The sequence below is a fragment of the Montipora foliosa genome, chromosome 1, assembly GCF_036669935.1.
Source record: "Montipora foliosa isolate CH-2021 chromosome 1, ASM3666993v2, whole genome shotgun sequence".
Classification (NCBI taxonomy): Eukaryota; Metazoa; Cnidaria; class Anthozoa; order Scleractinia; family Acroporidae; genus Montipora; species Montipora foliosa.
In genome coordinates this window covers 26,987,855-27,013,970 of record NC_090869.1, presented here as the reverse complement: position 1 = coordinate 27,013,970, position 26,116 = coordinate 26,987,855, and the positions used below count along the sequence as shown (strand labels likewise).

The window sequence follows — 26,116 nt, the reverse complement described above, 5'->3', positions numbered from 1 at the left end:
AGGTTTTCCAAGGTTTTTTTACATCCTCAGACTCAGGCATGCTTTACAGTATCATTTTGGTAATCTTATTTGGAAATCAATAAAACTCTCCTCAAACGAAGCATACTGGACAGATGCCTATCCACTGAATAACCTTATCTGGGCACGAACGACCTGAAGTCCAGTTCTGTCACGCATGTGACTACGCTGAAAGCAAACTCTCGACTTATGTGTTACATGCCGTTTTTCGGCTGGTCTTTCATATACCGGATCCGAAATAATTTATGCCCACGAAACAAAAGAACAATGAGAACATAACAGTACCTAATTAGCAAGGCCCAATCGGAATAACAATGGTTCTTTTGTCCTCTTCCATTTTAGTCCGGTATATGAAAGTCTATCCCCCTTTTTTCCTGTATGCAGCAACGAAAAAACAGTTGTCCTTCATGTCCCGGGACACTGAAAAACGCAGACTGCAGACTGTGCAGACCGTCTGTAAAATGAAAATTCGGTTAGCCTGAACTAGGCCTAAATAACATTCGGTAAGCCTAATTAGGACTAAATACTATTCAGGTCAGCCTGTTTACGGTTAGCTCTCTATAATAGTGAGGGTAACGCCATATTTTACCCCTGGTCTGCACGGTCTGCACAGTCTGCGTTTTGGCGTGACCGTCATATCCCGTGATCTGCGTGAAGTCAGAGCACAATAATATCGATAATACTGTGGTTACTTCTGCTCTGTCGGCAGCAAAAAAGTCCTTCAGTTAAGAACAGCTTGGCCTTTGTCCCACTGACCAATATAAAAACATTCCTTCTTGGTTTTGATTTGGTGAAATAATGTACGTCCACTGACAAGGACCACCGTTTGTTACCGGAAAGTTCACATTCTCCGTTTTAGGGAACCTTCTCAAGATGCCAAACCAACACGTAATGGTTACGGTACAACATGCTAGAATTCCACGCATTTCGTCAAGTTGTAGATCTGGCCTGCTCCTTTGTCACTCCAGCCGTCTTTGGCATTTTCTTACTAGAACTGTCTTCAATCTCCTTGGCTTTATAGTAGTGGGGCGCCACCTCCAGAAGCCACTTGTTCTCAATCTCTATAATCTGCACATAATTCACATGAATTTGAAGTTAAAGCTAAAAGACGTCTCCATAGTCGGGGCAGCCTTAGGCAGCGTTTACACGAACGCGGTTTCACATCGACACAATTTCATGACTTCGAAACCGCGTCCAAATGGATGCGGTCTGGAAGCGTTTACACGGAATCGTTTTCGCCAGAAAATCAAAGTCGTGATGGCACAAGCGAACGCTCCACTACGTACTAAATTCGCTATTCCGAATCGAACGCAAATCTATTCAAATTGATGCGGTTTCGCTGTTTACACGACAGATGAAACCGTATCGCTTTGAAAACGCTCCACTTTGGCAGCGTTTTCAAATCGACCCGATTTGGCCAACGTTCTCGATCGGTGTCGTGTAAACAGTAGGCGTAACCGCATCGTTTTCGATGCGGTTACAAATGAAACCGCGTTCGTGTAACCGCTGCCCCTTAAAAAAGCAACTTTCTGCAGCTTTAAGCTTTTCCATTCAATGTTGCCCCTGATAAAGCCTGAATGCATTATACACAGCTAGCGATCCGGCTAGGAATAGGGACTGCAAGCAATGAACAGGTTCTACGAGTGACTCCTGCGTTCTGGAGAAGCGTCATAAATAATTGTGATCGAAGCTTTAGTTTTGTTACGAACGATTGCACTGCCTTAACTGGAACTAAATTTCAGTTGACTTTTTGACATCGACCACAAAGATAGAAATGCAATGCTTCTAAAATTGTCTCAAAGCAGAGATAACCAAAAGTTACGAAGGACACTAACATGGCCTGAAGCAAAAATGGGCAAGAGGCTTGCCCTTCCGTTAATTTCCCGTTTATTTGCCAAATATGGTTGTGAAAATCTGATACCTCATGCGTTCGTTTAACTTTACAGTGGACGTGCACAAAGGTATGAAAATTAAGTCGCCACTTCTCCACTTTAATATTCCGAACGAAACTTAGAAAAACTTGATTAACCAACAAGCAGGAGGGAGTAAGCTGACTATTTACAAAGCGTACTGCTGTTTCGTTAGAGCGAGTTTCAATCGAGTGTTGTAAAACCAATACCAAAGTAATTACTTTAGCCAATCAAGACAATCCAGTAAACCAATCAAAAATTGAAGTAATTACATGTAGCCGACACAAAGCGCGGGAAAATGTGCACGCGCAAGCCACGATTGGAAGAGGAGGCAGCTTGAATTTACTCAGTATCTTATTACGCACAGATTTGTGAGAAGCACAACTGAATGGTTCCCAAACCAAGTAGTCCGCTATTCATACACTTCCGACTCTTCTGTAAAGACTTGTGGTTACTAAGGGGTGCAAAAATGGACTTTACCCGTGGGTGCACATATTTAGGAACTGGCCTGGAGTAGATACTAAGGAGCTTAAAGCAAGAATAAAGTTTACGAAGGATACGAAACCTTCATCTGAAAAACTCGCCAACTTGTTCTGGACGTAAATTGTTTAGCAACTAGCCAGGAATTTAACTGGTATGACTAGCGTGGATCTATACAGGCAAACGTCACTCAAGGTGCTCACACGTAACCTCAAATCTAGACATTTCACATCCTTGTTTGGAAGAGAACGGCCACGAAATGTACTTAAAGGTAAAACACACGTGAAGCACGTGTAGAACTACTGTGTTACCCACAAAACCCATTGTTTTGTGAAATTTAGCTCCTAAAGTTCCCTATAGGGAAGTTATCTGTTTACAAACATTGTTATTGTCATTCAAATGTACCAACCACAGGGAAAAAAAGACTCAATGTTTCGACAGCCAATGAGGCTCTGGTTGGCACATTAATGACAATAGGTGACGTCAATGATATCTTCGTTATTCTCGGTGCAGACCGAATCACAATTACGTGTCTATCGGCCTGGTGTTCCTCCCACTTCGTTCCAATGATACTACGAAAACCACCATCTGTGGAATGGGCCCGAATTACTGAGTCACTGCCCCGCCCACTTTCGCTTGTAAATAGTTCAAATTCTTCATAGGTGTTGTATTCGACGCTGCTTTTCAGGCCAGGAAACCTTTCTTGCACACGAAGTAACAGCGAGTCCATGGTTGCACTTGCAACCTCTTCGCTGGAAAAGAACAATTTTATCCATTTTCCTCCGGGACTCGTGATTTTGAAAACGTATCTTCCATTGTTGTGGTTGTTCCGGTACACCTTGACGGCGAAAGCTGGTTACTGCTCACACAGTGGGAAACGAATTTCATCAAAATGTTTAACTGAAGTGGGTGGGGCAGTCACTCAGTAATTCGGCCCCATTCCACAGATGGTGGTTTTCGTAGTAGGATGCATCTGTGCGAAATTACAAGTCTTGTGAGTAGCCAATATGTGGCCTTGTCACACAAGGGATATTGCACAACACCTAAAGGAGCGTTGCGTGAAATTCAAATTCGCCACGAAAAGCGTATTAGGTAACACCCAAAAACGAGTTGCGTAAAAATTCGAATGACAAGCGCGTGTGACCAACCTGTCTCATGAACTCCTTCGTTGTAAACACAAGCTCGTGGTAAATTACCCATCTAGGTTGCTCCTGGAATAAACTACTGTTGGGGTGAATCATAACTGTCTGCAAGGAAATGAAACGATAATTCCATGAAAACTATAATCTCGGTCCCAAAGCATACTCGCCACCTCTCCTTCGAAGATACTGTCGAGATTTTTTCACGAGTATCATCATTACCCAGGGCCAAGTCTACGTTAATTGCTATTTAATACGGACGACAGACAAGCATCAGTGCAACGAAGGAGTCAGAAAAAAGCAAAACCATTTGCATGTTTACTCAAACGGGATCGATTGGGAGGAGGTCTTGTCAAACAATGCTTACACAAACGAAATTTATTGGAATGATTTTCCTATTACTGCGACTTGTTTTGCATCTAAAATGGGTGTTGACTGTCCTCGAATTAAACTGGCCTGAATGGCGTTGACAGGAGGAAAGAAAAGCGAAAAACGTAATATTGTCTTATGCTCACGTCGTCTACATAACCTCAAATCTGGTAGATTAAACCGCAAGGACGAAGGCAACGACTAACAGTTAGGATTGACGAGGAAAATATAATGGGTCAGTACGCCCCATACGTGCTTTACAGTTTGAAACATTTCCTTTCCCGTTCTCGGCCTCAAAGCGAAATGAATCAGTAGACCAAATTTTAGGTTATGTGGAGGACGTGAAAATCCGACGATTAAAGTTTCAATTTCCTCTCCAAACATCCACACCATTCATACCAGTTTTAATCCTGAAATGTTAATACACACTTTCAAGCCGAACGACTTGGGAGGAATTGCGAAACTGTTACAACAAAGGGTAATTATATATTCACATAACGTTCTCGTGCCGTCGTCGTCCTTGAGAAAGCTCCATAAAGGCCTGTTTAAACGATTTCAGCATTTGCTTCAACATGCATTCAACACTTTGTTGAACCAAATGTTCGGTGCGTTTGAACAGGTCGTCCAACATTGTTGAAAGCTTGTTAAAAGCGTGTTGAATCAAGTTTAAATCGGTTTAAACTTTCAACATAGATTCAACTTTTCCTTTGTTCTCGAAAATGTTGAATGGTGTTGAAGCCGTCGGATTACTCTGTTAAACAGGAAGACCTTAGACAGCAATGACCAGAACCAGGTTGCTGATCAGCGGTTTTCGTTAAAACAATGGTTTGCTGGGGGTGTTCAGTCTCGCGGGCTCAGAAAACCTGGTTGTGGTCATTGCTATTTAAGGTTTTTCTGTTCAACAATAGGACATTTGCATGACGCCATTTGACTACAAGTCCCAGAATCCTTCCGGTTTTGCTTGTCTCATGCTAATTAGAGCTATTGTTATTTTTACCCTGCTGGGAATACAAAATTTAACTAACAAAAGAAAAACAAAATGAATTCTGGTAGTTGTAGTCAAACGACGTTATCGTGAAAGTTGCCTACTGTAGAACACACGCATGCTCACATCAGGCCGCAAAAGTCAATATGACGTTGTTTATCTGGTCGAGAGAGACTGGTTTCCAGGTCTTAGTTCCTCGCAATGAAATTTTGTGAAAGTATTGGTTCTTTTTTTGGTGCAATGCAGGAACCGTTTGAACGGCCTCCGCACAACTTTGTTTTTGCGTACAACAATTGCCCAACATCTGTTCAACGTTTGTTCAATGACTGTTGAAACCGTTTAAACGGGCTTAAGTGGTCATTTCACATCGTCGTCATGACGACAACGGCAAAAAATGTACCAAAATGCGAAACGCATGCGTGACTTCCTTTCGGCAGAAAAGCCCTGGAACGAGGTCCCCGATGAGAACTCCTTTACACAGTGTTACAACGGCATCTACCCACTACGGACCTCGCACTTCAACGCATAAGAAACCACTGACCTGCTGATGTTTGACTGTCCTGTACTGCCCGCTTTTGCTTAGCCTGGCCGTATGATAAAAATATCCCGCTGTGATGGCCTGATAAACAAATGGTATACTCAAACGAAGGGAAAGAGAAAAGAGCGTATTCAATGGTACACCAAACAACGCAGAAACTACACATGATCATTTGCCTACTTAATGAACAAACACAAAAAATGGCAAGGGTCTCATGTATATACACACCAACCATAACTCTAAAAAAATGACCATTTTAAATCAGCTTCTAGAACTAACTATTGCTATAGCAATAAGATAAACGAACGTTTAGTCCTAATCACTGAAATGGGTACTCAGACTTAATCTGTAAAATGAGAGTTTAACCTAAGGGACTCGTGGTGGGTATATCCATGAGATCTTTGCCCAAAAAATAGATTCCACTGTGCCATGCCATTCGTCTCAGGGCAAAGTGGAAGATTACAAATGGACTCGAAATGGTGCACGACCAAAGTGTATCAGATCTTATGTAATGTTATTATTGAACAAACCCTTGAAAACTTGCATTTCTTTACTTCGAGGAACGATCAGTGGAAATTATAATGACATAGGTGGTTTGCAAGCAATCTCTGGAGGTGCAGATAGTAATGATGAAATGTACAGATGCTGGATTAACATAAGAAGTTAATGAGAGATCTATTGTCTGTGTCATCCATAATGACCAGTGGCCATGGCGTAACGTGAAAACCACCCATTACTGAGTTGAGTCGTACTTAGTTTGAAAATGAGAATATAACCACGTATGGATAACGAGGCTGGAGGAATATAGTTTTCTTCAAAACCCTTACTCTTGTTCTTGAGTCAATGTCGAGCAACAAGATTTTATTTTTTGATAGAGCATCTTTAGTTGGCACCTTGCACTGACGTTTTATGAAAAAAATATACATCACAAAAGCAATTCAGTCTGTCAAATCGAGCTCACTACCAGTCTCGCTAGGTCACCGATATCACAACTGTACAATGGCCAGTGCAATCAACAAGCTCTATCATACTACCTTTCTAATAGGCACCGAGTCGTGTGGATTGGATGTAACCTCAATCTCAACTCTCTCCATTAGTCCCTCAAGCTGTTCCCTAACGTCACGTGCTCTTTTCATGGAGCGATGTTGAATGAAATTCTCAAAGCACCACTGAGTTGAATATCCAGTCTCTGCCCACTGGTCGTAAACGTTAAGTAACGTTAGATGGTCACCTCCGGAACGGAAGAAATTCACGCGCGCGTTATCAGCGTGGACGACTTTATCCTTGGGGCGGTAAAAGATGGCGTTGTTCACGGACAGCATGGCTGTAATCGTGAGAATTTGCTCAACGCATTTGTATCTATAAAGAAAAGGAACGTTCATATTTGGCTATTATTCACCCGGATTCTAAAAGGATACCGTCTCATAAACACGCAGCACTGGCGCAGTGGCGAGAGCCCTCGCCTCCTACCACTGTGGCCCGGATTCAATTCCCAGACTCAGCATCATATGGGGTTGAGTGTGTTGGTTCTCTACTCTGCTTCAAGAGGTTTTCTCAGGGTACTCCGGTTTTCTCCTCTCCTCAAAACCAACATGTCGTTTAACTTGACTTCAATGTCCCCAATTTATATGTTGTGCCCTAGCGCTAGAAGACTTGACACTCAAAATAAGTACATTATTTATTATTATTATTGATAAAAGGAGAGTTATCTCGGCTTTGTTAATGATCATTCGACAATCAAACCTTCAATGCACAAAAATCCTACTAAGATTGGTGTAGGAAAAGACCACTTAAGAGTAATCCGTCTAAAGTACTTCATTATTTTGAGCTTGTTTGTCTTTCTAGCTTTTCACAACTTCAGTAACCATGGAAGAAATTTTACGAGGTTAGTCCTTGTTCTCGGCTTGGATAATAAGCATATTCGATGTGAAAGGCCCGTACGCGCGTGACGCTTTTTATTTTTTTGTCGAGTCTTCGTGCTTAATGAGAGTCCACTAATCCTTCTCAAAATTTTTTTTAGAAAGGTCGCCATGAAACCGTTTTAATAACATCGCCAAGGCCTACAAATTTAGCGATAGCTTTATCTGAAAGGAACAAGGTGCTTAAATCGTCAATCGCACATCAGTTTTACCTTGCTTTTACCAAATTTTATATTTAGGCATAAGAAAGAAGCAAAGGTAACCATCGATTAAGGAATGAAGTTGAAGACGGCATAACTTACTTTTCTGAAGCAATTAACATTTTTGACATCATTGGTTCAACTGGAAACTCAGCCATGCGACGTCCAAGCTATAAACATAAAGAGAAAGCAGCTCACTGGAAACTTTTATTCCAAGAAGACCAGGCCCCGCTATCCACCGGATAAATCACTATCCATTGGATAGCGCAATTGGTTTCGCTATTACTTAGAAACTGGATCGTGATTTATCCGGCATATAGAGCTATCCACCTTTTGAAAAACTGGGCCAGAAGTTCCAAATTAAAAACCCTTTGCAAAAATCCGAACATTAAAAGTAATAATAACATGTTCTTTGGTCTTAGGTCTTAATAATATCATTCCGAGTTAAGGTAAGGACGTACCATTTCCAAATGCTAATTAACCCCCCCCCCCCCCCTTCACCTCGGCTTGTTTCCCCCACCCACCCACCCCCCAACCTATACACCTAAAAAATATACCTTTAAGGACACATGTACTACCGTGAATATTAACCAAGCTAGTTGTAAAATGTCACAATTCGCTTCATAAGAAGTCAACAAGTCGTAAATTGGCACAACTTTTCACAATTCCCAGAGGGGGAGCATCAATTACCTTGGTAAGTTCTCCGTGATGATTCAGTCCTCCTAAAGCATAGAGCTGCTCAAGTGCAATAATCAAGGTTTCAGCCGGAGGGGGATCCATAAAATCAAAATGAATCAAATCATTGATCCCCAAGCTCTTGAGAAGAAGCACAACATTTCCTAAGTTTGTTCTTTGGATCTGGAAAGATAACAAGACGTAAAATTGGGCTATAAAAAAACAAACAAACAAGAATCTTGTTACGTTTTCACAGCAAGGAGCGGATGATTTTGAACATTATGAAAATTTCGTCAAACCTCGATCCAGGTCTTTTCTTGGTCGAGAATGAGGCTCTCGCAACCGTGTTCCCAGACTCTTTTTATCTCCAAGGCGATAAAATCATGGGAGCGAGGCTGACGCGCCCTGCAATTTACTCATAAGAAACTAGGGCTCGATACCGCCACTTCCCGGCCATGCAAAAGACAACTATGATAACAACGCGGTCGGGTTTAGAGGTTAATGAGATGGGATCAAAATAGGTCGCATTATCAAGTGCTAATCTCTCACTCAATTTCTTAATTCACGGTGCTCTTCTGTCCTGTTCTGGTAATCAGTTCATACATTCAAAAGTTTCAAAGGCCTGATGCTGGAGAAAGGAGTCAGGTTGTAGGACACCTGAGTAAGTTAACAAATTCGTCGACATCACCAATCAAAACAAAAAATTGAAAATTCAAAATACCTCGGGTATAGTGTTCTCCTCCAACTCGTTTTTGTAAGCCCAAGCTGTGTACAACCTAAAACACTTGCCCGCAGCCACGCGACCAGCACGTCCTGAACGCTGATTCGCTGATGCCTAAGAAAATGAACACTTGAATTAATGCAGAACTTTACAAGGCTTCACTGCTGCTGATGTGTACCATGTTTCTACATGAATAAGAGGCTACATGTAGCCTGCATTTTGTCCGAGATTTTTTAAGTCGACCTTTTAAAGTTCACCAATTTATCAAACATCTGGGTCGTGGGTCACGTACAGTATTGCAGTGTTAAATCGTGTAATAAAAATATGACTTGAAGTTAAGAAACAACGTGCATGAATGCAATTCGGGCTCTTAATTAACTAAATCTTGGTCAGTGCTAAGAACAGTGACAACATCAACAACAACACTTGAGGAATCACGGCATTTGTTCATGAACGCGTTTCTTAATCTTTCTGCTTTAATTTTGCGAAGTTTATATTCATATATTCATGTCGTCTTCTTCGAAATAAATCTATCTCTAGACACGATTAATATTTAAGTTTAGGAGATGGACAAGATGGCACTTCGTGACACATTTCATCACGCATTTATTAACTCAGTTGCGAGCCCGGACTATTTCTATTGATTACCTTCGAGACGGGTGTGACTACCAGAGACTCCATTCCTGTGCGAGGATTGTAGCTCTTTTGTTTACAGAACCCCGGATCAATAACATAAATGATACCATCAATTGTCAGTGATGTCTCAGCAATGTTGGTGGCCAAAATGACCTAACAAATGTAATCACATAACACAATTGGCTAATGGCAAGAAGAGCCGGGAACATTCAGGAGAGGGAAACAATTTCTTTAGGGATGGATAATAAGATGCACCTTGGGAAGACAACATTCGGCCGTTCATTGACAAACTCTTTTCCCCTCAGCACTTTTTTAGTTTTGGCTTTCTGTATTTTTATTTCATTTGTGTTACCGTAGCTACATGCAGGCATCAAGTGATCTTCTTTGTTTGTTGGTTTGTTTGTTCATTCTACAACGATGACAAACTCTCTCCAGACTATACTAAAGTTACTGGCTATGTTGAGCGTCACCGAAAAGCTCCTCCCCACACCCCCCCCCCCCCCCCACATGATTTCGTGCACGAGCCACAAACCACCTTAAAGCGTCTCTCCCAGTCTCGCACTCAACCCCTACGCTCGCACTCAACCTCTACGCTCGCACTTAACCTTACAAGTACGCGACGCGAATTACATGCAAAAATTTGATGTTACCGCACTAACCTTTCTGGCCCCAGGAGGAGTAGGCTCAAATATCTTGGCTTGCAAATCCGACGGCAGGTTAGCATAGATGGGTAAAATAATAAGCTCTTTGATCTTCGATCCCAGTTTGCGCGTCCTCTCTTGCAAGAGTTCCTGGGAAGCCTCGATTTCTTCTTGGCCGGTTAAAAACACAAGGATATCACCTATAGGCTGCGTAACGTGAATCTGTAATACCGTAACTACAACAGCTTCCAGATAATCTGCTTCAGGAGCCTGGGAAGAAATCAATTCGAACCACTTTAAGTGGGGCACATACTATCAGAAGTCTAAAAGAGTAAATCAATGCAAGAGACTTACAGTGAAACACTTCGTTGTTACTCGTCAATGGGGAACCTCATAGGTGCAAAAGGGTTAAAGAACAGGCCCTTAAAGAGTTTTAAATGCGCCTATAGGAGTTAACCCTGTGAGCAAAGGCCCTTCAATCTTTCTAGATAAGTCGGAAAGCGGAAGGAAAGATCGAGGGGCCTCCGCTCGCAGAGTAGTCGGAGTTCAACCTACGACCTCTCTCAATGTTCAACCAAATCCTTGACGTGAACTCATTGAAAAACGGTAAAAAGGTAAAGGTCTTTATTTTAACGAAGGTAACACGTGACAGTCAACTAGAGTTATTGAAGAACTTGTGGCCCTAGGTGCGCACCATTTACTCTCCCTTCCTCCGTCAATGCTCTGTTTTACGGGTATTCAAAGCTACAGCTACACGGATCAGAGGAAAGACGAAACAGACGTCAATCGAATGAGACGGGGATCGCGCACCAACCGACTGAGCTACGGCCTTTCTCCGTAAAACACAAAGCCCAACGCTTTTCTCAACTTGTATCGCGATGTTTCTCGTGACGTCACCCATTGTTATCAATATGCCAACCAGAAGCTAATTGGTTGTTGAAACAATTTCTATTCCGTGGCTAGCAAATTTGAATAAATAAGAAATGTGACGTCAATGTTTGTAAACAAGAAATATCGCTATAGCAATCATATCATTGATACTCGCCTTAGTGTAATAGATGTTCACTGGAAAGCGTCGACCAGGAATTCTAAAGATGGGCGCATCATCAAAGAACTAGGAAAAAATAGCAAACTTTAACCCAGATAAAGGCGAAACATGAGAAATTGAAAACGTATTCAAAGAGAAATTGGCTGGCAAAAATAGTGTAAAAGATGACTTGACATCTTGAAGTCAAGATATATGCGACGTTTTATTTACAAAATACCTGAGAAAACTTGTCTGCGTCCAGTGTTGCACTTGATATGAGGAGTTTCAGGTCTTTTCTGAAACGAGCGATGTCTTTCACCAAACCGAACAACACGTCTGTGTGTAAAGTACGCTCATGAGCTTCATCAATAATAAGTACACTGAAAATCACGACAACAACATTTTCAGCTTTAGCATGGTATATGAATTTTTGCGGTGAAGGCCTTTACAAGCGCACAGTTTTAGTCGGAGGAGTATACCATGCACAAAAAAGGAAATGCGTTTCACTTTTTATTGGCTATTACGCTTGATTAATTTTCATAGGGAGTTCTTAAGAAGGGAAGTTTGCTGCTAAAACCAAAATTAAAACTTAGGAGCCCATGCTTTTTCTTGCTTTTTCGCAAAGGGCAATACCGGTATTGTAAGACCAAGCAAGTCAATATTCAATTTTTCGTAATTTCGTAAGCCAGGAAGAGCTGTGAAACAAAACAATAAAGAAACAAATTTCACAAGTTGATGGAAAGGTAGTTTTAGTCGAGAGGTCTACCAAGAGGTAGATAAGAATAAGTTGAAGTCTGCGATTTCGACAGCTGCAAGTTGGAGAAACGAACGTCACTTCACCATTGTTTCGTGAGCAATGCAAACATGTACCAACAGGTGAGGTTTAGTGGGAAAATCAGGCGCCCGTGCTTAGGAGCCTCCCTATGCAGTATATACTCGAGTTTTAAACCTTCGCGTATCCTTCTTTTTCTAGAACAACCCTTCACAGGGTTTTTGACAGTTTTGTAAAGTAGCGGACATATTTCTGAAAGTGCCGGACGTGACATTTTTGGCCACTCAGAAACGCTGTTTGCAAAGTGCCGGACACGGAATGGGAAACCGGCCTCAAACGAAAACCCTGCCCTTCAGCGGAAGACTCACATTTACACCAATTTACATCAATTTGCATACATTGTTTTAATTTCTTTTTGCTATTTTTCTGTTCGATTGACAATAACTTTATTCTGAATGGCCATTCTAAACAGTGCGTGCAAAGCTGAAGAACGCGTGGCGCTCTAAAAATAGAAAGATACGCGCAAAGGTTGACTCATAGGATTTGTATGGGAGAGACAAGCTCCCAATCATGGACTCCAGGCAGAATGAATTCCTTTCGCCATTATGCACAGATGGCACAACTCTGAATTGAAGCAAAGGTGTTCTTTAATTTACTACACTTCATTTACAAACTAGTTCACATGGTCTTTAGTTTTGAATACTTCACTTGCTTTAAAGTTGAAATGAAAAACGCACCCTCTGATATCTGAAAAATTACCTGTAGCCAGCAAGATCAGGTTCACTTAAAAACTCTCGTAGCAGCATTCCGTCAGTCATATACTATAGAATCAAAAAGAGAGTACAATTTGTATATGCTAGTTAGGGGAAATTTGAATGATATTCATACCACTGTCGTCCCAGCACAAGTGGAGGTCTGCATTCCTATCAACGCATCAGGAATCCAGAGATCTTTCAAAAAAACCTTCCAACCGACCAGACACCACATCCAAGCAATCAACCACTTTTGGCAAAATCTTTGTTGACATGGAATTCATCTTTCTGCTTATTTTCTTTACCAGAGGAGCATAGTTTGTGAATTTCGCATCCTCTTTGGTCATCACGTTCCTATATCCCACAGCATCAAGAAATCAACAAACATCCACTCTACTTCCGAGCTGCTCGATCCACCACAGAAATGCCAGAAAGTTTATGTGGCATCTTCTGTGTCGTGTGTTTCCCGCCAGATCTCCATATTCCCACCCACTCACGCCCTCACATCATCCGGAACCTCCCTATACCACACATCAGCACACTTTGCAGCGTCCCCAATTAGTGCTCCAGTGTTAGAACGACTAGACCCTTAAATAAAGTTCCTTTCCTTTCCTTTTTTTTTTTTCCTTTTTTTACACCACACAAGTACTTCTGACAAAGCTTCCCCTACAGCCTCAACCCCATCCGATCATGCATCCTCCAAAACTCCCTTCGCATCAAACCAGTACAACCACTCTCCACATGCCCAACTAACGCCACCTGTTTGCCACACATTTGGATCTACATCCTCCTTTTCAATCATGGCCCAAAAAAAAAAACCTTCCTTACAAAGCCTGCTCATGAGATACAAAAATACACCCCTTCATACTCATCCCCAAGTCACAAGCTCTAAGCCACTATCATGACTTCTCGTCAGCCACTTCACAAATATCTCTCATCAACGTCCCATGCAACCTCTCCTCCCAAAACCTCTCCTCCTTTGCCTTCTCCATCCGATTCTTCTACTCGTTCTTTATTAATTTCTCCCACCGGTAATGTCTCCACTCTTCACTCCCCTTGACATATCCAAACAGACAAAGTTCCTCCTCTTCCACACAATCATACACACTGATCAATCCCCTTCCACCATCCTTCCTCTTGATGTACAACCTCACTACACTCCCCTTCTTGTGGAATGCATCAAACATTGTCAACCACTTCCTCATCTTCACATCAATCACTCCCAGTTCCTGATCACTCCAATCCAACACTGAAACTCACCACACCTATAGCCCATGCATTTACAACAATAGTCAAATTCCCACCGTGCAACTTCGACCTTGCCAACAGTTTTACCCTCCTCAAATACCTTGACCTTCTCCTTCATCTCCTTCTGTATCTAATATCCGCACCCTCCAACACACCCAAGTACTTATACCAATTCTCGTCAGCCTCACCCATCACTCAATCCCTATGTCCTGTGAAAAAACCTGCACATCATTGATTGAACTGTTCAGCTCCTTTTCAGACCTTCCAAACAGCTTCGCTTCAAATACTGATAATAATAATAATAATAATGATAATAATAATAATAATAATAATAATAATAATAATAATAATGCATAATAATGCATAATAAACTTTATTGTTGACTCTTCTGTTTTTATAATGCCTCACCTTTATTATTGTACGTTCTGAACAACAGTCCTCAAATCGGATGCTGTACCCAACCTACAAAAGAAGATAACAGAAACTGAAATTGAATGGATTGTTCACAAAAAATAATATTGTTTTCCACAGCAAGCAAAAGCCCAAGTCACTTCATCTCATAGAAATCTCGCTATAGCAATATTTCTTGTTTACAAACATTCATTTGACGTTACATTTCTTTTGATATTCAAATTTGTCAACCACAGAACAAAAGAAGTCGTTGTTTCAACAGCCAACTAGGTTCTGGTTGGCATTTTAATAAAAATGGGTGACGTCACGACACTATACAATGTACCGACATATAATTCAAACTTATTGGATGATCCAAGTATGTGTATGAGATGGTTGGTTTTCAGGAAGTGCATTTACTCTGTCATTAATTACATGTAGAAAAGTTAACATCTGCAAAACAGTGATTAGACCAGAAATGCTATATGGAGCAAAGGTGTGGACAGTTAGACGGAATGAGGAGAGAATGCTTGAGACCACAGAAATGAAGATGCTGCGACATATAATGGGGCTGACACTACAGGATAAGAAAAGAAGTGACAATATTAGGAGAGAATTGAGACCTGACAGCGCATCACCAACAGAGTACAGATTGCAGGGTTGCGATGGTATAGCTATTTGCAGAGAATGAGTAAGAAGAAGGTTGAGGTTGAGGGCAGGAGACTGAAAGGTAGACCACGCAAGCGTTAGATCAAGAACACTAGGGAGGACATGAAGAACAAAAGACTTAGTGTTAGTGACACGCAGGACAGAAATAAATGGCAAGTGCAGATACAGAACCCCTGACCTGGCTACATTGCTGGAAATAGGAGAAGAAGATGATGACTTTCATTAATTACATGTAGAAAATTTAGGGATTTGTCCAACCATGCACCTCATTAGATGCATGACAATTTTGATAAGCGTCACGAAGTGTCCACTTGATCTGCTCCCCAAGCTCAACATCACTTGCACCGCTAAATGCAGACAATTTCACAAAGTGCCCCAGTCCCCAACTAACAGTCCTCAAATGAAGATCTGCATTTTATGCTTACCATTACACTTGCATAATTGCTAGAAACAGGTACAGCAAACGCTTAGACTTAAGGGACGCTTCATGTTGGATATCAATATATTGGGCATGCATCTACAGTTATGACCACTTCTGGACATACTGTAAGTGACCACCTGAGATCTGCATAATAATATATGTGATTCAACAAGAATGTAGTTAACCCTTTAACTTCTAGTGGCAACTTACATGTATACATTTTACTCTTTCTAATGCCATACGATTTTACTCATCAATAGGTTAAAGGGTTAGTTGTAGGAAGGAATGTCAAGACATACATACATACATACATACATTCATACATACTTAATTGACTGCTCCCCATAGGGGCTTTTCAGGGCCAATGAAACACAATCAACGAAACAATAGAACACAACAACTTCAACTGTTAAGAATCCCAACTGGCCAGAGGCAAACCAGTTGGCTATTGACAAGTGCAGCTGGAAAGTTGAACCAGGGACTACCAGGAACAAATTCAAAGAGTGGTCAGAGTGGGTCTTGAACCCGGGATCTCCGGATCTCAAGGCAAGCGCCCTAACCACTCGGCCACACTGCCTCCTCATGACCCATTCAAAGAATCACCCCAGTTGCTTCCAGACCCAAAGATCCTGACCCACTCACCTCATTTCCCAGCTTTGTACCCATCTCTTCAGACACTCTTGCTGCGACACTCATGGCTGCCACTCGACGTGGCTGTGTGCAACCAATTTTCATCTTATTTTTTGTAAAACCCTGAGAACACAGTGCAAAGCAAATGAAGAATAATAAATTGAACTCCATACATTCTGACCAAAACTGTATTCAGTAGAAAAGTGTACATACTGCTTGATGGAGATACTGAGGGATCTGAGTGGTTTTGCCTGATCCAGTCTCTCCTTCAATAATAATAATCTAAAAACAAATGAGGCAGAGACAGGAAGTTTACAAAATGATTGATAACTTAAGGTGCATCTACCGGTAAGTTTTAACATGTATTTCTACAAGTCATGTAAAGATATGTCAAGGTTTGAAGTTATGTTTACAGAGATGTGTGCGTGGGAAGTGGGGGATACAGGTGGAGGTGTACTCATTCTTGATTCTGAAAAGATAAAGGAACATTATTACCAATACGCGCGGCCAAATGACAAACTGTCCTCTGTAAAATGCGCCTTTTTGCAGGCCAAACAGGAAATGTGCAGGCTGAAAATATATTTGCCGCCCTGATACTGATTGGCAGCAGAGATGTCAAACAACTTCGCTTGGCCAATGAGATTGTCCTATTTAAGTGCAGGGATTACTTCAGTCTACATTTGGTCTACAACCCACACTTCAAATATATACATTCCTTTCATTCTCACAACCTTTGTTTGTATACACTGAGGGACATTTCCATACCATAGTTTCATGCTACATCTCAGTCTGTTATAAACTTTTTCATATTAAATGAATTAATATGATTTGGCCTTGTGTATTGATAATAATGATAATCAAATGACTTTTGTCGGGCATATAGTTTATTTGTGTCACTCGTAGCATCATTTGCACCCAAACGGAGCGAGGGTGCAAATGATGCTACTCGGGACACAAATAAACTATATGCCCTCCAAAAGTCATGTGATTGTCCTATTCAAAGTATAATCCTAAGTTAGAATAGAAATGCCATAATTTTCAAAGGAATCAATTGAAAGAATGGCCAAAGCTTTCAGCACTGCTCAATTTACTTACTATGTGTACAGTACTGGCCGCAGGAATAGCACTTGAGCCTCCACTTTTGTAAGGATTGAGGCACAGGGACATAATGGTTAGTGCACTGGACTATTGACCACAAGGTCATGGATTTGAGGCCTACAGTAGCTATGTTGCCATGTCGTCCTTTGGTTACCAGCAACAAACTGCTGGGTTAACCCTGCGATGAACTTACATCCTATCCGGGTGAAGAAGCAATGCTCTCAATTGATTCATGGTGCAGAAACCAGATAAGCTTAGTGGCTCATGTGCAACTTGCCTTAACTTCACTTCTGTAGTAAGAACAACACATGCTCAACCATAAGGCATTATTTTATTACTGTTACTTGTACAGTCAAGTACCTGATGGTCTCTGATGGCTTGGATCAGTTCTCCTTTGTATGGATACACTGGCAAACTCTGTTGAGTCTTCGCATTAGCAAAAATCACAAAGAAAAGGTTGAAATAAGTTCTTGTTTGGCAGTGATATCAAAACTAATAAATAAATAAATAAATTTACTTTTCATTATTAAAAGGACTGCGGCAATGAATTTATTCCAGTTTCTCAGTCATGTATTTACATGTATGCCTTAATACCATGCAGCATACGGGAAAACTTTATTATCACTCAAACATGGTTATCTTTAAGTTAAGACCTTGAAACCTTGAATTGCCTTGGGCAGTTTTTAGTACCCCTTGACCATGCTCTTGTAAAATTAGCATGACATAATTTAAATATTCTCTCGTATATTTGCCTTTGCCAGACAAGAGCAGGGACTCAATGGATTCTACCTACGCTGCCTTCGGCGCCTGCTGCACATCAGGTGGCAGGACAGAGTCACCAGCACCGAGGTCCTGGAGCGCACTGGCTCACTGAGCATGCCATCACTGCTCATTCAGCGACGCCTTCGATGGCTCGGCCATGCACATTGCATGGAGCCTGACCGCCTGCCAAGATAAATCCTTTATGGAGAACTGCTGGAGCGCGTCCGTCACGTGGGTCGGCTGCTGCTGCGCTACAAGGAGGTCATCAAGCGAGACTTGCGATCTGCACTAATCGACACCAGTGCATAGGAGGACATCGCCAAACACCGAAATACATGGCGGCAAAGTGTCAAAGCGGGGGTTTCAAAGGCGGAAGCGAACGCTAGAGTCCAGGCTACATGCAAGAGAGCGGCGAGGAAAGAACACGCAGCCTCTGCGTGTGATTTCACAAGGCACGTCTGCGCCACCTGCAACAGAGACTGCCACTACAGGATCGGGCTGCCCAAATCCCCAGCGCTAACCATCACCTCTTCAAGACAAGGATGCCACTATACTATAAGCCCTTGGAAAAGTAAAAGCAATTTTAAAATTCACATATTACAATACCTCTTCAATTGTCAACCTTTTCCTTTGGTACTCATTCATTTCTGGTTCCTGTTGGAATATCATACAATAGAAACTGATTCACTCATATCATGATGATCATACTTTCATTTAGCGTCAATAATTGAGTAGCGTGAGGTACAAGTTCATTATTTTAAAATCTTGAGAACAACACTCGGAAATGTGATCAGGAACCAATACTTGAAACACACTGGTCATATTTGTTGTTGCCCAAACACTATGTTGACGAAGAAGGTGCCGTTTGCGAAGGTGAAGCATCCATACCAATGGGGGCCTTGGATTAATATCACAAAACTATTAAATATCCCTGTTGAACAGGCAAAGAGTTGTACATAAGATACATGTAAGGTTGGTTTCACTCCATTAGTTGATCATGTACTTGACAATGCAACTCTGTGGTGACAAGATTACCAATTGGAGGATTGAACTGGAACTGAAACACACTGATTGCACTCACTGAGTACAGTAAGCATGATTTTGGACTCAACTGAGGTATTTAGCACAGTTCACAAGACTGCTTTTTTTCTTGGGGGGGGGGGGGGGGAATGAATTCAACTTAACAGATTGATGTGGTCAGGAATTCTGAGCTAGGCATGAGAGATCATCTTATCTACATGTGATAAATGTCAATTTGAAGGTGTGAGACTCTTACAGCGTACAATTAAGCTGGTAGGTATAAGAGTCACATAAAATAAACAGAAAATAATTTTTGAGCAATCAGCACCTGTTTTCCCTTTGTTCCAGGGATCTGTTCAGCCATAACAAAATTTATTTGGTCTTCATCAACAACAAGGTCATAATCTTTGGCCTGGCAAAAGAAAAATATTATTAAAGTAGAAACTTTGAAATGATTTTCACTTATAAATTTAATTAAACACAATTAGTTTAGAATGATGTTTAATGTTTAGCCTACTAGTAAAATCAACAAAAATAAAGATGTAGGTTATTTACCATTAATTTTTTAAGGAAAATAAGTTGGTCCAGTTAGTTCATTTAGGTGGGCAAAAAGCTTCCAAGTTGAAAATTCTGGCACATGTCATTGTGCTCCTATAGGCCATTTGCAACTTTATTTTTTACCACACAACCTCCTTTTCATCACATTTTTTTCGAAAAATGAAAAGTGCAGCTCAAAATAAATTCTGTGACCATACAGATTTCTACAAGTCTATAAGTTGTTAAAGGTGAAACATTAAAAAAAGGACACTTAACACTCCAGTAATTCCTCAATGATTCTCATATCAACAGTTGTATAATTTATTTTATAAATTTACATTTTCAAACTGCTATTATAAAAGTTTCCTCTTGAAATTTGAAAGTACAAAATCTACTTCCTTGCTCATTTATTTATTTATGAGTCTCTGTGTGTAAGTTTTCACTGCACTTGCGAAAAAGTTGCGTGTAGTTCTTTACACGCACTTAGGACTACATGTATGTTAATTTTTCAGACTTCATGAAAAGCTTTTGGTCAGGCAGACCAAGATGCCTATTTCAAACCTGAAATATGACAAAATTATCAACTTTTCACAACTGAGCCATGCAAAAGATTAAAGTAATGTGATATACTTTTCCATGTCTACAGATCACAAATACATATACACTGTACACGTACAGTGTAGGCATACCTTGTTCTTATTCTTAGCATCTTTAGCACCAAATTTCATGACAGCATAATCAAGTTTATCTTCCTCCCATTTCTTCTGCTCATAATTAGGTCCTAGCTCCTCCAGTGTTGACTCATCATACTTGGCTGGCTTTTGATTCTCCTGCGGCATTTCATACCGTTGTACTTTTTCAAGTTCTCCAGCTTTAGCATGCTCCAGAGCCAAATTGTAAACCTTTTTCTTATATTCCCTGTCCTGTTTTTCCCTTTTAGTGAGCTGGGTACCTTCAAACAAATACTCGTCATCACGAATGTCCTCCTGAAGCATTTCAACTTTATCTACCCTTCGTTTCTTGACATATTCACGACGGGACTTCTTTCTGAGATCAGGAATCTGGAAAAGAAAATGCTTGCTTTTAACTCATCTAAAGTAGATAAAAGAACATTTTGATTCACTTTTTGTCAGGTTGTGAAATGGCCTTATTTTGCACAATAAAGGCTTTAAAAAGTTTTGCAGAGTTAGGCATGAAGATGAAAACACATTCAAAGTATCATTCTCTGAGATCATCTAGTTATAATAGTAAACAATTTATATTATTAAAACGAACATAGGCATAGTAGCCAAACATGAACAATCAACAACAGTAAAATAAGGATGCTTTCTCTGCATACCATTTTTTTCCTATCCTCCTCATCCAACTTCAGTCTTTTTGCTGCCTCCTCAAAAGCCTTTTAGGATAAACAATAAAAATGCAAGGTGTTGTCACAAAACACAGATTTATCATTCATCATGCCTTAATGTTAGACTGTTAGCAGTCCCTTCTAAGTCCATCAAACTGAAGAGCCAAGGGAAGAATGGGGATAGAGCAAGAAAGAGGGACTGCAGGCTTTTCTTTAACTGACGCATTCAGAATTTGCTGGTACAATGGGAACATCTGATTAGTCCATTGACAATGGACTGCTGTCATGTTTTTTTGATGAATTTTTTTTTTTCAAATGAAATGATACATGACATGAATCATATATTGAACTGCGGATATCAAATCAAGTGAAGCTGTGATCTTCGCAGTTATGAATTCACAGCAATTTCAGTAATTACATAGAAGCCTGAAATATATGATATGAAATCATGGCTGCAATTGTATGTATCATTTCATTCGTTGATTCATTCATTACGGGAACATTAGAACCCACAAATAATCCAACCAGTATTGGAAGGTCATGGGTTCAAGCGGCAGCCTCAGGATTCTCTACGCAATTGCTAAAGTTGCATTCACTACTGTGAGGATCATAGCTTCACTTACTTACTTCTTGTCAGACTGCAATTCAATTTTCACTGGGAGAAGATAAGCATGATTTGGTTTTTGCGGCGGTAGATTTTCGATCATTTATCCCTTCAAATAAGTGACATTGAGCCCAAACAACTGCAGAAACTTCAGTCGAAGCTCTTCTATTGGGCAAGGATGCTACGGCTGTGCTACCAACAGAAGAGGGAGGGGGGTGGGGTGTGGATCTCAAATCACGGGTCCATTTTCTCTACATTCACAAATCACATAACTTTTTTTGGGAATTCACATATCAAGTGGTTGGATAGAGAACTGATCAAGATTATCCAGCTTTCTTTGTGATGACTTTACTTCTCTGCATGACTACAGGAAGGAGATGGCCCTACTTGACCCCGTCATGGGAAGGAAATAAAAACTATGTTGATCAAATGGCGATTCTTTGCTTTTTGTTTGACTGTGATCAAGCATACATTACATAACAATGACAGAAAACCTATTTCAAACCATCTTGACAGACAAATTACATTTATTCGTGTGTTCAGAACTTTATTCACACACTACAACTTTAAAGGATCACAAGTCATGGTTAATATAATTATTAATCGCAAATCCTATTGATAGTCTATCTGAAAACATTAATGGAGTTAGTTGATGCTAAGTTACCTGGTACCAGGACTTCTTGGTAATGACAGGGACTGCTACCAAAGGGTGTCAGGTTGTGTCACCTCATTGCCTTACAAGTCGCTCCAAGTCACATCACCCCAACTTAAGTCTAGGGTTAGGGTTAGGGTTAGCTTAAGGATCCGTAACCGGTTAGGGTTAGGGTTAGGGTTAGGTTGGGGTGACATAACTTGGGGCGACAAGGTGATGGGGCAACACAACCTACATTCCTACCAATGGCATCATTTGTTAGCTGTACAGATTACAAATAGCATTAAAATACTGTACCTTCTTATCTGGTCTTTCCATTATATTTCTTGTCTTCTGTTTGTCCTTTTGCTTAAGCCTATCAGCAAATGCATCCCTTTCTTCCAGGTCTTTCCTTCTTTCCCTCTCTTCCTTTTCCCACTCGTCTGAGTCACTGTCCTTACTAACCCCCTTTGACCCATCATCACCCTGAAGGGAATCGTCGTCCGAACTTGAAGTTTCTGTTTTCCTTCTCAAATGTTTCCGTTTTCTATCCTTCTTGGACACATTAGCTTCAACGACTTCCTCGTCGTCATCATCGTCATCCGGCACCAAAGCATATCCCATGTATTTCTTCCTCTGCTCGATCAGAGCCCTTTCCTTTGCTCTGTACGGATGCTCAGCTGATGGAGTTGCGTGAGGAAGTTTTGACCACAGCTCTGAAGCAAAAGATGCGACCTTATCATCCACATTCAGGCCTTCAGATACTCGTTGGACTAAAGATTCGGGACTTGTGGAGCTTTTTGCCAGTCCTATCAGGTATTCCACTGTGTACTTATCCGAGAAGCCGAGGACATCATGAAGCTTGTCAGATACCCAAGTTGTTAACTCCGCCATTTTTGTTGACGATTTCAACCCTAGCTGAGGCCTGATCTTTCATGGGTCATCAAGAAATCTTCCTAATGAAAGATAGTTTACATAAACGCTATAATTAAGAAAGGCTTGCTTGCAAAGCGTAGTTATTTTTCCTCAAAGGAAACCAGTCAAACTGTCTGTGTCGCCGGCCATTTTGATTTCCGGCTCGAACAGCATTTCGGGCCTCACATTATAAGATACCGGTACTTCATGTATGAAGACTTCTGCAGTTCTGCATTGTTCGTTATGCGACTGATGAAGACGTTGAAATACCGTTGAAAGCATTCATAGAATCCGCTTCACGGCCATAAGAACGAAGTGTTCTACTCACTACAACATGGAGGAACTTGACGTTTGGGTTTTAAGGTCTGAAAAGGAAGGGTAACCTCCTTACGTCAAAGCACATGAAATCCTAGTCCTCAAGTCTCACGCATTGAGCGTGAATCTCACGCATTTCGATGCAATCTCACGCCGACACGACTATGAATTAATTTCACACGCATTGGCACTTTTCTCGTGCTCATGAATTCCGAACTCGTTCCTTAGCTGGCACTTAACTTCGGCCAATGTTCAATCTGTTCCTGTGCGACCAATTTTCTTGTTTCTTCAGTACTTTCACCGGTTATATGTTATCTCAGGAACATGGGCTCTCTTAGCAAGCAGCATGAAAGAAAAAAAATGGCGGACTCGACGGTGCATTTCCAGCGATCTGAGAAGTGCAAATTAAAAAAATTTTCCGGGAGAGCATGCCCCTGGACCCCCCTAGAATTGCTTGAAGCCTTCGGCACAAGAAACACAGGACACTCGCGCCTTTGGCGCAATCTCCAGCAAGCAAGCAACGTTGAGGCTTGAGAGAGTCTTACCCCGTGTCTTACGTAGCTGGGGGCTCGTGGTGGGTATAATCATGAGATCTTTGCCGATTGTATCTTAGGCTTTGGTCATCTCACTTCTCCTGTAAAAGAATCTGGAGAAAAAAATTGATAATTAAGGGACTCTTCAAGTGAAGCTATGTTCTTCGCAATTATGAGCGCAATTTTTGCAATTGCGTAGAGAAGTCTGAAAAATTCAGGACTTCAACGGGGTTTGAACCCGTGACCTCGCGATTCCGGTGCGACTCTCTAACCAAGGAGCTGAACCCGTTCAACGAGCCAACGTTGGGAGCTGGTCATTTGTGGGTTCTAATGGTCCCGTGAGGAATGAATCAATGATGAAATGGTATATATTTGTGCTCATAACTGCGAAGATAATAGCTTCACTTGATTTCATATCCGCAGTTCATATATGATTCATTTCATATATACCATTTCATCATTGATTCATTCCTCACAGGACCATTAGAACCCACAAATGACCAGCTCCCAACGTCAGTGGCTTCATAGCTGAGTGGGTTAGAGCGTCGCACCGGAATCGCGAGGTCACGGGTTCAAACCCCGTTGAAGTCCTGAATTTTTCAGACTTCTCTACGCAATTGCAAAAATTGCGCTCATAACTGCTTAAATCATAGCTTCACTTGATTTCATATCCGCAGTTCATATATGATTCATTTCATATATACCATTTCATCATTAAGGGACTTTTGTTGATCCTGATTGTGGAGTGAAAGGTGTGGGATCTGTGCTCATACAAAAAATGGAGGAAAAGGCAAGAGAGGTTGAAAAGGCGGACAGTTTGATTGTCAAAGCTGCCTTGAATGACTTGAATGCTGTTATATTGTACAAAAAATGCGGCTTTGTTCCTGCGACACATCAAATATCGGAACAGTCGTGTCTACATCGCCACAAAATGATCAAGAAATGATAATCTGACATTAGTATTAGTAGCCGCCAATCTCTCAGGACCTCTACTCGAGTTCGGATTACTGTACATCCGAAATCTCGCCTCCCCCTAAACCTTTTTCAGAAAGCTCGCTGTGATCATATGAGATGGCAAGCTGGCCCGGTTGCCGAGATCTTGCAGTTAACGGGATGAAAATTGTACCACATGAAGACTTAGGAGCCGCCCAAAATCAAAGGCTCCTTTTTTTGAGGGTGCCCTATACTTTTTACGTGAAGCGTGATGGGGAGATTTATTTTCTGGTGAATCGCGATTTAAATTTTTTTATTCGTGATTCGTGATTAAAGATGGTAAGATCTTTTAATGTCCACGTGAACGATTTTTTTTTAATTAAACGTGACGCGTGAATGAAGATTTGAATTAAACGTGATTCGTGAACCACTGTGTTTTGCGTGATGAATTTCCGGCCATTTTATTGTTTTAAAAATGTACGTATTGTTTTCTAACGGCTTTGATTATGTTTTGATAGGACATGGATTTCATATGGATCGATAAAAGTCATAAAATAGACCACCAATGGTTTTTGACCAAATAAGATAAAACATTACGTCATCTTTTGTCGCGTATGCCGACAGATTGGAACCACGTACTCTGACGTAGGGCTGGTTTGAAGTGAACCGGCTTCAAAAGAGAGAGCTGAATTATTCTTCCTTTTTATGTGAAGTGTATGAACCAACTATTGCTCGTTAGAGCGGGAATAGTCGGAATATTGACCAATGCACAGACGCTGCATACATGAATACAACGGACTAACCGTGCGTGACTGGTGCAGGAAATAAGGAAAAACAACTTATACCACAAATAATACGTCTCTGCGGATTCGACCTCAGGAGACTAACAATCGAATTTTTAGTAGAAAAACAGTCATCTGCAGCGAACGACAGCGAACCGAGGCGTGCAAACACACAAATCTTAGATTATTTTTCTTACTCTAGAAAAGACTACAAGTAGTAAAGCAGTGGCACTCAACGAGAGTATAGTTCACAATCACTCAAACATACCATTATTAAACGTATTTAGTATTTAAACGGTGGATATAGACATTTTATCCCGTAAAAATTTTTCATCTGTTCGGATTCCCTAGTTGAAAGCCGAAATTATAGGGATCAAAACTTACCTTTTGAAAAATTTCAGCCAGAAAAAAGGCTCCCAAAAACTCTAGGTGACCTTTTTAGGGTAAAAATCCGTGAAAATGGGCAATTATACTATGTTTCTGATGTTTTAGATGTTC

At 41.0% G+C, this 26,116-nt stretch overlaps 2 protein-coding genes across 2 annotated transcripts; one reads left to right on the top strand and one right to left on the bottom strand.

Moving 5' to 3' along the window:
* LOC137995520 (pre-mRNA-splicing factor ATP-dependent RNA helicase DHX16-like) lies at positions 1 to 23,215 on the bottom strand. Its single transcript, XM_068841058.1, has 21 exons — positions 22,459 to 23,215; positions 20,897 to 20,953; positions 20,247 to 20,618; positions 19,349 to 19,432; positions 18,607 to 18,654; positions 17,599 to 17,664; positions 16,354 to 16,422; positions 16,153 to 16,263; positions 14,439 to 14,492; positions 12,790 to 12,851; positions 11,497 to 11,638; positions 11,277 to 11,345; positions 10,250 to 10,501; positions 9,603 to 9,743; positions 8,955 to 9,068; positions 8,249 to 8,416; positions 7,661 to 7,728; positions 6,474 to 6,798; positions 5,443 to 5,520; positions 3,557 to 3,655; positions 1 to 1,086 (listed from the first exon to the last, which is right to left on the bottom strand). Exons 1-21 carry the CDS (start codon positions 23,032 to 23,034, stop codon positions 949 to 951), a joined length of 3,093 nt encoding a protein of 1,030 aa, XP_068697159.1. The 5' UTR covers positions 23,035 to 23,215; the 3' UTR covers positions 1 to 948.
* A 47-nt stretch (positions 23,216 to 23,262) lies between these two features.
* On the top strand, positions 23,263 to 24,849 carry LOC138012130 (uncharacterized). Its single transcript, XM_068859124.1, has 4 exons — positions 23,263 to 23,291; positions 23,335 to 23,433; positions 23,984 to 24,006; positions 24,623 to 24,849. Exons 1-4 carry the CDS (start codon positions 23,263 to 23,265, stop codon positions 24,847 to 24,849), a joined length of 378 nt encoding a protein of 125 aa, XP_068715225.1.
* Positions 24,850 to 26,116: the final 1,267 nt, after the last annotated feature.